At 49.2% G+C, this 12,709-nt stretch overlaps 1 protein-coding gene across 1 annotated transcript; it reads left to right on the forward strand.

Moving 5' to 3' along the window:
- Positions 1-5,084: 5,084 nt before the first annotated feature.
- Positions 5,085-7,625, forward strand: LOC123071343 (ABC transporter F family member 4). Its single transcript, XM_044494885.1, has one exon. The coding sequence runs from the start codon at positions 5,291-5,293 to the stop codon at positions 7,457-7,459; it is 2,169 nt and encodes a 722-aa protein (XP_044350820.1). The 5' UTR covers positions 5,085-5,290; the 3' UTR covers positions 7,460-7,625.
- Positions 7,626-12,709: the final 5,084 nt, after the last annotated feature.

A 12,709-nucleotide genomic window follows, 5' to 3' on the forward strand; every position in this document is an offset into this window, starting at 1 on the left:
ACTTTTTTTATGGTCAAGTAAATTCCATAAACAAGCTTCTGATAATGAGGATATCTCTACTTGGACGGGGTCAAGACTTCTGAAATGTAATACACAGTGCGCTGAACTTTAAAGGCTTTGCCTTCTTCTTACCGCTCGACCGTGAGCACCGTGCTGACAACCTATCAAGTGGCTGCGATGTAAAGCAGTAAAGACTCCTTACTGACTGGAGCGGCAAGTTGGGTGGAAAGCAGGGCTTTGAGCTCTTCAAACGTTGCTTCAGCTTCGTCATTCCACTCGAACTTGTCAGACTTCTTCATCAGTCGGTAAAGAGGCAATGCCTTTTCACCGAGGCGTGAGATGAATCGACTCAATGCAGCCAAACAACCAGTAAGCTTTTGAACATCATGCACATGCACAAGGCATTTCATTTGGAGGATTGTGCCGATCTTCTCTGGGTTTGCGTCGATCCCCCGTTCGGAAATGAGAAACTAAGTAACTTTCCACCCGAGACTCTGAATGTGCACTTTAACGGATTGAGCTTGATAGCATATCTTCTTAAGTTGGCAAAGGTTTCATCAAGGTCAGTCAGTAGGTCGGAACCTTTGCAGGACTTAACCACTATGTCATCCGTGTATGCTTCCACATTCCGACTGATTTGAGTGAGTAAGCACTTCTGGATCATGCGCATGAATGTGGCACCAACATTCTTGAGGCCAAAGGGCATAGTAACATAGCAAAAACACCCGAATGGGGTGATGAAAGATGTCTTTATCTCGTCAGGTCCATACAGTCGGATCTGATGGTACCCAGAATAAGCGTCCAAAAAGGACAAGCGCTCACATCCCGCACTTGAGTCGACTATCTAGTCGATGCGGGGCAGAGGAAAATGATCTTTCAGGCAGGCCCGATTGATATGCTTGAAATCAATACACATTCGAAGTGATTTATCTTTCTTGGGGACCATAACAACATTGGCGAGCCACTCGGAGTGGTATATCTCGCAGATGAACTCGACAGCCAGAAGCCGAGCCACCTCCTCGCCAATTGCCTTTCTCTTCTCCACGGCGGACTGACGGAGATGCTCTTTAACGGGTTTCGCTTTTGAGTCGACTTCCAAACGGTGCTCAGCCAGTCCCCTGGGTACACCTGGCATGTCAGATGGCTTCCATGCAAAGATGTCCCAGTTCTCACGAAGGAACTGGATGAGCGCTTCTTCCTATTTTGCTGTCAAGTGTTGTTGAGATATGGGTCGGAGCGGCATTGGGGTCAGTCGGGTGAATGTGAACCGGCTTTGTCTCGTCGGCCGACTAAAATGCGGACTCCGAGGCAGGCCTCTTGGCACGCAGCAAATCACTCGGATCTGCATTCTTCTAGTATTCCTGAAACTCTACTGCTGCCATCTGCTCATCGGCGATCTTTGAACCGTTCTGGAGACACTCTTCTGCACTCTGCTAATTTCCAGTGACCGTGATCATGCCTCTAAGGCTAGGCATCTTCAACTTGAGGTACACATAACATGGTCGAGCCATGAAGCTAGCATAAGCAGGTCTGCCTAGAATGGCATGATAGGCACTGCCAAAATCCACTACCTCAAACGTCAACTTTTCCTTGCGGTAATTCATGGAATCACCGAAAACCACATCAAGAGTGATATGACTGAATGAATCGGCTTTATTTCCTGGGATGATACCATGGAATCTCATGTTGCTCTCACTGAGATTGGACATCGGAATGCCCATCCCCCGGAGGGCCTCAACATACAATATATTCAATCCACTGCCACTGTCCATCAAAACCTTGGTCAGTTGGGTGCCCCTAGTGACTGGGTCGACCACCAACGCTTGCCGCCCGGGGGTAGCAACGTGTGGCGGGTGGTCAGACTGGTCGAACGTAATAGGGTTTTTTTGACCACTTCAAATATCTTGGCGTTGCAGGAGCAACCATGTTCACCTCTCTGTTAATAACTTTCAGTCGACTTCTGCTCTTGAGGTCAGCAAAAATCACCAAGGTGGCATTAACATTGGGGTAACCACAATCTTCCTCTTTGTCTTCCTCCTTATCAGACTCTTTGTCCTTTTCACTGGGTTGGCTCTCTCGGAAGCTCTAAATCAAGAGTCGACACTGTCGAGTGGTATGCTTGGGGAGAATCAGATTTCCCTCTTCATCTTTTTTGGTGTGTACATGACACGGCAAATCAAGCACATCATTTCCCACTTGATCTTTCACTTTTTAGGGGTCCAAGGCCCTTTAGGCTTCCCCTTGAACTTCCCTTGATTCAAAACTGCAGCCTCAGCTGGGCCTGCATCCTCAGCTTTTCGTTTCTGCTTCTGACTGGAGTTCCCTCCTCCGGTGTCCTAGGTGACTGTTCTGTTCTTTCCACTCCGGAGTCGGTCCTCTTCTTCGCCGTTAGCGTACCGAGTGGCAATCTCCATCATCCGAGTCAGAGTCATGTCTCCAGTCCGACCGAACTTCAGATTGAGCTCTCTGTAGTGAACGCCTTCTTTAAAGGCACAAACTGCTTGGTGATCCGACACATTCTCCATTGTGTGGTGAAGAGTGTTCCATCTCTGGATATAATCTCTCAAGGTCTCATTCTGTTTCTGCATGCAATGCTGCAATTCTGTCAAACATGCAGGTCTCTTGCAGGTGCCTTCAAATGTTTTGGTAAACACTCGGGCCAACTCATCCCAATTGAAAATGCTTCCAGGGGCCAACTGATTCAGCCAAGCTCGGACAGAACCTTCAAGCATTAAAGGGAGGTGCTTCATGGCCACCTCGTCATTGCCGCCACCAATATGCACAGCCACTCGGTAGTCTTCCAACCAAGTGTTAGGCTTCGACTCTCCTGTGAACTTACTGACATCAGTCGCCAATCTGAAGTTGTGAGGGATCTCAGCGGTTCGGATGGCTCTTCCGAAACACTCAGGGCCAGAAACGTGGACCCTGCTTTCACCGGACCTGTCTCTATCCAACCCTTCTCTGTATGCTCTGTTCTGGTCGACCAAACCTTGTACAAGGACTGAACTTGTGTCGAACCCGGGCTCTCTTGGGTCGACTGGAACTCTGCGGTCATTACCATACGGGCGCCTGTCGTCATACCGTCGGGGCGCGTACGACCCGTCCCTCGAAAGGGGCAAAGGCACTCGACGGTGGTTGTCACGGGCGTACTCACGATCAAACTCTCCATGGGCTCTTCCCAGGTGTCGATCCTGATGGTGATCACGATCTTCACGCCGTAAAGGTGACCCAGGACTGTGTGCCGACTGAACTGTATCTGCCCTTACTGACCTGCTATGGATCCTGTTCCGCGACTGGGAAACGGCGGAGTTCAACTCTCTTGCTGCTTAGAGTAGCGCTCAGATATGTTCCAAGCCTCTTCCAACTTCTGAACGGGACGGCTGAATAGACTCTGCTATACGTGCAACAACTGTAAGATTCTGGATAGGAGTGCGGTATACCTGAGGTTCAGGCGGAAACAACTATCGCTGACTGGATTTGGAGATCAGTCGACGGGCGCGTTCGTCGAGAGAATGTTGGATATTCTCCAAATGTGTGCGCTCAGCTAGCGTGGCCAGGAGCGCAGCCTCCAAGGCCCGAGCCTCGGCGGTTTTCCCTACGATGGGGGTCTGGAGGGCTCCACGTTGCGGCGGTGCAGCTCTTCCCTCTGCTGCGAATTGAGAGGTTTGGGCTCGTACTCCTCGTGGCCGAATGACGGGCCATCGCCGTCACTGTTGTCACCGTTGCGACGAAACCCGGGTGGGCTGCGACGGGAGTCGACCACGAGAACTTCTGCCGCGGGGTCACAACTCTTGCTCTCGGAAAACGTATCTGCACTAGTCGACAGGTCGACTGGGCCATAGTGAAATTCGTCGGGCTCGATCGCCGCGACTTGGGGGGTGGCCGTCTGGCGAGCCACTGCATGCTTCACCTACCGCCGGAGCCGCAACCGACCAGATCGCTTGCGGCGGCGCCCAGCGGAGTGAGTAGGCGATGCGAAGACCGACCGATACGGAGTCGATTGCTATCGCAGGAGGACGCCGCAAGCACTCGCGCGGAAGTGCGACACCCCGCGGATCGGAAGAGCCTCGACATCGAGGGGGGGCTTCTTGGAGCCAGGCGGAGTCGTCGGCGACGAAAGTGAGCGCACTGAGTCGAAACTCGCGATCCATGACCAAACCGCCGCCATAAACCATGTTGATGAAGATCGGAGAAAATGCAACCTCGCCGGAAGTTGCTAAGACGCTTTGCCCCAAGGTGGGCGCCAACTGTCGTGGTTCTAAGTCTGATAGTAAGAGTAGGGGGTACGTATGAGGAGGCAAGGCACTAGCTATGGCGAGGTTGTACGCACAGGTTTACGAGTTCAGGCCCCTCTCGAAGGAGGTAAAAACCCTACGTCTCGGTGCCCTGAGGCGGTCGACTAGAATATGGGTGTGTGTCACAAGGGGTGCGGGCCCTTCTCCCAGAGGAGGGGGTGGCTTATATAGAATGCGTCAGGACCCAGCCGTCCTCCGTTACAGGGGTTCAATGTACATTAAGACAGGGCGTTACTGGTAATGTCAGCTATAAAGTGCTATTAATGATCTTTAAGACTACACAGTGAACGCCTGACCGTTGCCATCCTGAGTGACTCTAGGTCTTCTGTTACTCCGAGTGGTTTCCTGTAGGGTCGAATGACTCCATCCAGGTCGAGTGAAATTGAGGTATCCGGGTGAGGTGACTGGTCGAGTAGATTGCACTCGATGGCTTGAGTCAGTACTTCTTGCTATATTTTGAATGTCCTTGACTCTAGGGTAGTGACCTTGGGTAGGGCATATAGGTCAGACTTATGACACTACCATAGGTTCATGGCATTGTCACTTATTAGTATAGTTTCTAGATAAAATTAAATTCATAACTGACTCAGCTGATTATTTTTTCCACGAGCAGTGCTATGGGAACGATAAAATTGCTGCTGCGGCCACCGTCGGATGCAGTTTGGCAGCACTTCTACCGCGGTCGATTCGAGTATCGTGTGCATATCGGAAGGAAGCGTCGTGCGCACGGCATGTTTCGTTTTTCCACGCGATCCAAAGAGGCCCTTAAAAGCCATATTTTTGACTTTCAAAAAAGGGGAAATAAGCCGACCCGTGCGGTCTCCTGTCCTCACACCCCGCCCGCGCGGAGCTCTAACCCTAACCCTAGCGCGCCGCCGCCGCCGCCACCCCGCCTCCTCCCGGTCCGTCGCGCCGCCAACCCACCCGGACCCCATCCGCCACAGCCAAACCCAAATCCCCCAACATCGCCGTTCTTCTCCCCCGCCGCCGCCGCCATGAGTCGCAAAAACGCCTCCTCGTCCACCTCAGCCGCCGCCACGAGCCGCAAAAACGCCCCCTCGTCCTCCTCGGCCGCGGGCGCCGCCGGCAAGAAGGAAAAACCCCTCTCCGTGTCGGCTATGCTAGCCTCGATGGACGGCACGGCGCCCAAATCCAAGCCCGCCAAGGCGGCGCCCAAGCCCAAGCCCTCCAAGGCGCCCGCGTCGTCGTACATGGGCGGGATCGACCTGCCCCCATCGGACGACGAGGAGGACGAGGCCGACGTCGTGGCTGTCGCCGCCAAGCCCAAGCCGTCTCGCGCCACTGTCGACCTCAACGCCCTCGCGCCCTCGGACAAGGACTCGAAGAAGAAGGAAAAGCGCGAGATGATGGCGGCGGCCGTCGCCGAGGCTGCCAAGCGGGAGGCGCTCCGCGACGACCGCGACGCCTTCTCCGTCGTCATCGGAGCGCGCGTCCCCGGATCCGCCGCCGACGGCGATGCCGCCGATGGAAACATCAAGGACATCGTGCTCGACAACTTCTCTGTCTCTGCGCGAGGAAAGGAGCTGCTCAAGGGCGCCTCCCTCCGGATCTCGCATGGTCGCCGCTACGGTCTCGTGGGGCCCAATGGCATGGGCAAATCCACCCTCCTGAAGCTGCTCTCTTGGCGGCAGGTGCCTGTGCCCAAGAACATTGATGTCCTGCTTGTGGAGCAGGAGATTGTTGGTGATGACCGCTCGGCAACTGAGGCAGTGGTTGCAGCCAATGAGGAGCTCACAGCGCTCCGGGCTGAGCAGGCAAAGCTTGAGGCCTCTAACGACCCCGATGACAACGACAAGCTTGCCGAGGTATACGAGAAGCTAAATCTATGCGACTCTGATGCTGCACGAGCGCGTGCATCCAAAATCCTTGCGGGGCTGGGGTTTGATCAGGCGATGCAGGCAAGGTCCACAAAGTCCTTCAGTGGTGGCTGGAGGATGCGCATCTCGCTTGCCCGTGCTCTCTTCATGCAGCCAACATTGCTGCTCCTTGATGAGCCTACCAACCATTTGGACCTCCGAGCTGTGCTTTGGTTGGAGCAGTACCTGTGCTCGCAGTGGAAGAAGACCCTTATTGTGGTTTCCCATGACCGGGACTTCTTGAACACAGTGTGCAATGATATCATTCATTTGCACGATAAGAGTCTGCATGTTTACCGTGGTAATTTTGATGACTTCGAGAGCGGGTATGAGCAGAAGAGGAAGGAGATGAACAAGAAGTATGAGGTGTACGAAAAGCAGATGAAAGCAGCAAGGAAGACTGGGAGCAAGGCTGCACAAGATAAGGTTAAAGACCAAGCAATGTCAAAGGCCCATAAAGAAGTTGCCAAGGGGAAGGGGAAAGGAAAGAATGTGGCAAATGATGATGATAACGTGAAGCCAGCGGATCTGCCACAAAAGTGGCATGACTACAAAGTCGAGTTCCACTTCCCAGAACCCACTCTGCTCACACCACCACTCCTTCAGCTCATTGATGTGGGTTTCGGCTACCCCAACCGTCCGGACTTCAAGTTGTCAGATGTTGATGTTGGCATTGACATGGGAACACGTGTTGCCATTGTTGGGCCCAATGGAGCAGGAAAGTCTACTATTCTAAATTTACTTGCTGGTGATCTTAACCCATCCGAAGGAGAGGCAAGAAGGAGCCAGAAGCTGAGGATTGGACGATACTCTCAGCATTTTGTTGACTTGTTAACGATGGAGGAAAATGCAGTTCAGTATTTGCTCAGGCTCCACCCTGACCAGGGGGGAATGAGCAAAGCGGAGGCTGTCCGTGGCAAGCTTGGAAAATTTGGCTTGCCAGGTCACAACCATCTTACTCCCATTGTTAAATTATCTGGTGGTCAGAAGGCCCGTGTTGTGTTCACTTCGATATCAATGTTGAATCCTCACATTCTCCTACTGGACGAGCCTACAAATCACTTGGATATGCAAAGTATAGATGCTTTGGCAGACGCTCTGGATGAATTCACTGGAGGTGTGGTCTTGGTTAGCCATGACTCGAGGTTGATATCTCGAGTTTGTGACGATGAAGAGAAGAGCCAGATATGGGTTGTGGAGGATGGCACGGTGACTAAATATGATGGCTCGTTTGAGGATTACAAGGATGAACTAATGGCAGAAATTAAGAAGGAAGTAGAAGAGTAATGCTGCTCATATTGAGCTGCACATTGCTTATTCTTTGTAGAATGAGCTGGTTTGTTCTCGTGAAATCCCATGTATTATTTGCAGCTTTTGTTTGCTTTGGTTTGCAGAATATACATATGGTTTGTCATATGCGTACTATCTATATGGCCAAGATGAGTTATTTGTTTGCCTTTTTTACATTACAAGATACTGGAAATCTGGTGGTGTTTCTTCTGTGCGATTTTGCGCAACACAGTCTTACTAATGCATCTTGGGTGGTATTACTTCCATAATGCATCTTGGGTTAGCAAAATTGTTATGGAAGGATCGCCCGCCCTTAAGTTGGATGTTTCTTTCAGTAGACCTATAATTGTCATGCCTCACGATACTAGTAGCATGAGTAAGGATGTCTCCTTGGTGCTGTTGTGGTAAATATTAGTGTTTGGGTGATTATCTTCCGAACATAAGATTCAAGTTCAGGACAATCCATAAATCTGATTAAAGTTGTCTTCTTCACTACCAATATTTGACCTCCTCCTCACGATTGCCATTAATAAATCTGTAGATGATCTTTCCATAAATCTTGCCTATACCTGATAGTAAGCTTCCCTGATTCTGTCTTACTGTATATTCTTCTGTTTCAGTGTATTCAGGTATTATCTGTGGAATATCTTTCATGTAGAGTATTGTTCGAACCGTAGCTCTTTTGCACTTGTCGTCCAGCAGTGTCAGATCCACAGCTGAACACTTGTCGTCCTTTGTAGGTAGAAGTTATAAATTTAACAGCTATTGCATGTCTGATTTTGCTTGTTCCAAAGGAGAGAAAATGTATGTTTTTACGGTTTCCTCTCTTTGAGTAAGAAACATTCATAAGAAGAGAAAAGCATGGAAGCAATTTAGCTAAAATATTTAGGTTTAGATTATGGGAAGTAAGGACACCTGTAGATCCTTTTGCCTTGGGTTTAATCAGTGTATAAGGTTTCCATTTCTCTAAAGATTTCTATTTTACTGATGTTCCGCAAAATCCCCGATCACTCCTTAGTGCATTTTTTATTTATTTCATCCACTGAAAGGAGGGTCCGCATAGGTTGTGAGACAGCATGCTGTGACCGTGCTCAACTAATGACCACATGGACTATTTTGACGAGTCACAGAGTAAAATACGGAATTATACAGCAAATCTATAATCATCGAAAGTCATATAATGACCGTAGTTACACAGTAAGTCTATAATCATCGAAAGTCGTAGATAATGGAAGTCGTATATAATGATCGTATTCACACAGTAAGTCTATAATCATTGAAAGTCGTATATAATGGAAGTCGTATATAATGATCGTATTCTTACGTAAAGTGACAAAGCAAGCTTTTGGCTCAAGTTCAATGACCAGGGATGCATTTTACTCTTATGAAAAACAACAAGTTATTGTATTGTGACCCGACGGACAATTGTTTGGATGCGCATTTCCTAATGCAATTTAAACTTTGCACATTTCCAAGTGCTGATAGATTCTCGCAGCAGTTTTTCCATAATGATTTTATCTTTTATGTTCTTGGTTTCATCACAGGACAATTGCATTCTCATAATAGCAAGTTACAACAGAGGAATTAGCTGAATTTGTTGCACTGTCTCTAGGCTAGCTTCGCAACTGTTAACTGTTGCTAATAATAGAGCTCCCAGTTGCCTCCACTTAGAAATATGAGACCTATTTGGCTGTTGCTAAAAGTTACAAAATCACAACCATAAGATGATTTTAAAAACGAATCCAGCGGGGCCAATTTGAGCGAAAATTGAAAAATTAATTAGATTAGTTGTTATTCAAAGCATGACCTTGTGCACATTTCAAAACGGAGGACCTCCTGCGCTTATTTTCAGTGCCAAGAGATTCTTGCGCAATTACAGATGCAATTTCAACCTTCCATTATTTGAGTTTCATATATGGTAAGCTTGGACAAGCATCAGTATGTCTAACAGTCATAACCACCGACATAAGCTCATATGAATACAGCCGCCGGTGCAGACTCCTAACTGGGAGTGCCACCGGAGAGCACAGTGGCGCAGCAAACCGTGGATAGGTGTCTGATTCACAGGACACCCAGCTTTTTTTCCCGCGCGAACCAGGCGGCGACACGGCGAGGCCCGGATCGGGCCCCTCGAACCCGCGCGCCCGCGCGCCGCCGCCGGCTGCCGCCTCCGCCCGAGCTCCTCCGCCCCGCCGCCCGGATCGCCCGGACCTCCGCCGCCGCCGCCGCGGGACCCCGTCGCCGCCGGCCTCCGACTCCGCCCGTCCTCCGGCAACCGCCGCCCGCTCCGGCAACCGCCGCCGCCGGCGCCCCCAGCAGCCGCCCCGGCCTCTCCTCCAACCTCCCGCGCCCCGACTCCGGCCGCCGTCATCCCCGTCTCCGGCGAGCCGCGCCGCCGCCTCGGTCCTCGCGTCAGATCCAGATCGGCCGGTTGACTTTTCCCCCTCTCGGTTTTCCACTAAGTCATTTTCTGCGGTAAAAATCATTGCATGTTCATCGCATCACATCTTCGCACCCGTAGCTCTATTTCGTGCGTGTAATATGTCAAATTGTTCGTCTCGAAGAGTACATCATTTCATTCGATTGCATCTTTTGCATTTGAGGTCATCTTGATGTCCGAAATGCTGTTGGAAGAGGGCTTCATATTGTTAGTTTCAGATTCTTATCAGCACGAGCTCTTTTGTCATTTTTGCCATGATTGATGTGTGCATCCTATGGACTTGGTCCCTAAATGTGTTTTGAACTAGGCTATGTCTTCTTTACAGAGGTGCTTACCATGTATTTTTGTGATCAATGTGGTGACTAGCACAAGCATGCAAACTAGGCTTCGTGTTAACGCTGCTTTTAGTTCCTGTTCTGCTGTAATTTTGTTGACATGTAAACATGTTGCTACAGAGTAATTCATGCATAATTTGAGATACTTCAGTAAGGGTGTTTTGAAAACATGGTTTTGCTCTATCCATCCATGGTCCTGGTTGTAATTATGGAGTAGTCTAGCATGTCTTTTTCGTGCTCTACTTTTGCTTCAAATTGTTTCCTGGCAGATTGTTTACATGTTATTCAATTTGGCCGAGGTTGTTGTAGTAGGTCCGGGTATGCTATGATGTTGTTTCTTTTCATGTGTAGCTTCTATGTCATGTCTTCTTGATGGATGTATGCTTAGTTTATCATGAGATGCTCTGTAGTGAGTGCATCAAGCTCACGAAGGTGCCTTCATAATTATTTCAATGCCATGCTTTGTTTGCTGAAATCTGTTAACGAAACTTGCTATGTTTACATGGGTGCCATCATATTTTCTAGTCCTTTTTGGCTTATGGTCAGTAAGGGACTTTTGATCTATGCTTTGAGTAGATTCATGTCATGTCTTATTTTGCTATTATAAGTTCCTATAGCATGTTGATAACCTGCTCTGAACATTGCTTCGTGCTGCTGTTTATGCCATGTCCAGCCTGTTAATTTTTTGCACTTTCTCCATGCTTGTTTGAATCTGTTATGATGTGAATGAGCCGTAGCTCAGTGTTCCTCTTTTGTAAAGCATCTCCTGTAGATTATTGTCATATGCTTTGTTTTCATGGTGGGGTGCTGTAGCATAGTTTCTTGTTGCATGCTAAGTAGCATCGCGCTGTTAATCGCAGCTTTGTGTCATACTTATCTTGCTTGTCATTTGCAAACCGTGCATCCATTCCCGGTGATCTTTATATCGATTTCAACCGAAATCATCTCATCTTTCCAGCGGCATACTTGGTTTGCCAAGTTGATGCCTTGTTCATCCTTTTTCCTCTCGAAGCACGCATATGCATTGCATACCACATCTCGCATATCATGACATGTATTGCATCATGTTGCTTGTGCATTGCACCGTGATTTATTGTGGTTCTTGCTTTGGGTAGAGCAGGGAGACGAGTACGTGCACGAGGAACCCGCTGAGTACGCTAACGAGGATCCAGCCTTCGACAACTCTGAGAACCTTGCAGGCAAGATGATCATACCTTCGAAATCATTAATATCTTTGCTTGCTAGTACTCGCTCTTTCGCTATGTTAGCCCTACCTGCCTTTGTTTACCATGCCTACCTATTGCCATGTTAAACCTCTAACCATCCTGTCCTAGCAACCCTTTGTCTGGCTATGTCATCGCTTTTGCTCAGCCCCTCTTATAGCATTGTTAGCTGCAGGTGAAGCTGAAGTCTGTTCCAGGTCGGAACGTGGTTACTTTGGGATATCACAATATCTCCTGTTTATATTAATGCACCTTATATACTTGGTAAAGGGTGGAAGGTTCGGCCTTATGCCTAGTGACTTGTTCCACTCTTGTCGCCTTAGTTCCGTATACCGGTGTTATGTTCCTTGATTTTGCGTTCCTTACACGGTTGGGTGATTTATGGGACCTCCTTAACAATTCGCTTTGAATAAAACTCCTCCAGCAAGGCCCAACTTTGGTTTTACCATTTGCCACCTAAGCCCTTTTCCCTTGGGTTTTCGCGAGCCCAAGGGTCATCTTTATTTAACCCCCCCGGGCCAGTGCTCCTCCGAGTGTTGGTCCAAACTAGAGCACCGTGCGGGACCATTCCTTGGCAACTGGGATTCGTCGGTTCCTGTACGCTTCGCTTATCCGGTGTGCCCTGAGAACGAGATATGTGCAGCTCCTATCGGGATTTGTCGGCACTTCGGGCGGCTTTGCTGGTCTTGTTTTACCATTGTCAAAATGTTTTGTGAACCGGGATTCCGAGACTGATCGGGTCTTCCCGGGAGAAGGTCTATTCCTTCGTTGACCATGAGAGCTTGTGATGGGCTGAGTTGGGACACCCCTGCAGGGTATATAATCTTTCGAAAGTCGTGCCCGCGGTTATGAGGCAGATGGGAATTTGTTAATGTCCGGTTGTAGATAACTTGACACTTGACCTCTTTAAAATGCATCAACCGCGTGTGTAGCCATGATGGTCTCTTCTCGGCGGAGTCCGGGAAGTGAACACGGTTTGTGTTATGCTTGACGTAAGTAGTTTCAGGATCACTTCTTGATCACTTTTAGCTTCTCGACCGCCGCGTTGCTTCTCTTCTCGCTCTCATTTGCGTATGTTAGCCACCATATATGCTTAGTGCTCGCCGCAGCTCCACCTTATTACACCTTTCCTACCTATGAGCTTAAATAGTCTTGATCTCGCGGGTGTGAGATTGCTGAGTCCTCGTGACTCACAGATTCTACCAAAACAGATGCAGGTGCCGAGGATACTGGCGCAGATGGCGCAACC

Source organism: Triticum aestivum, chromosome 3B, assembly GCF_018294505.1.
Source record: "Triticum aestivum cultivar Chinese Spring chromosome 3B, IWGSC CS RefSeq v2.1, whole genome shotgun sequence".
NCBI lineage: Eukaryota > Viridiplantae > Streptophyta > Magnoliopsida > Poales > Poaceae > Triticum > Triticum aestivum.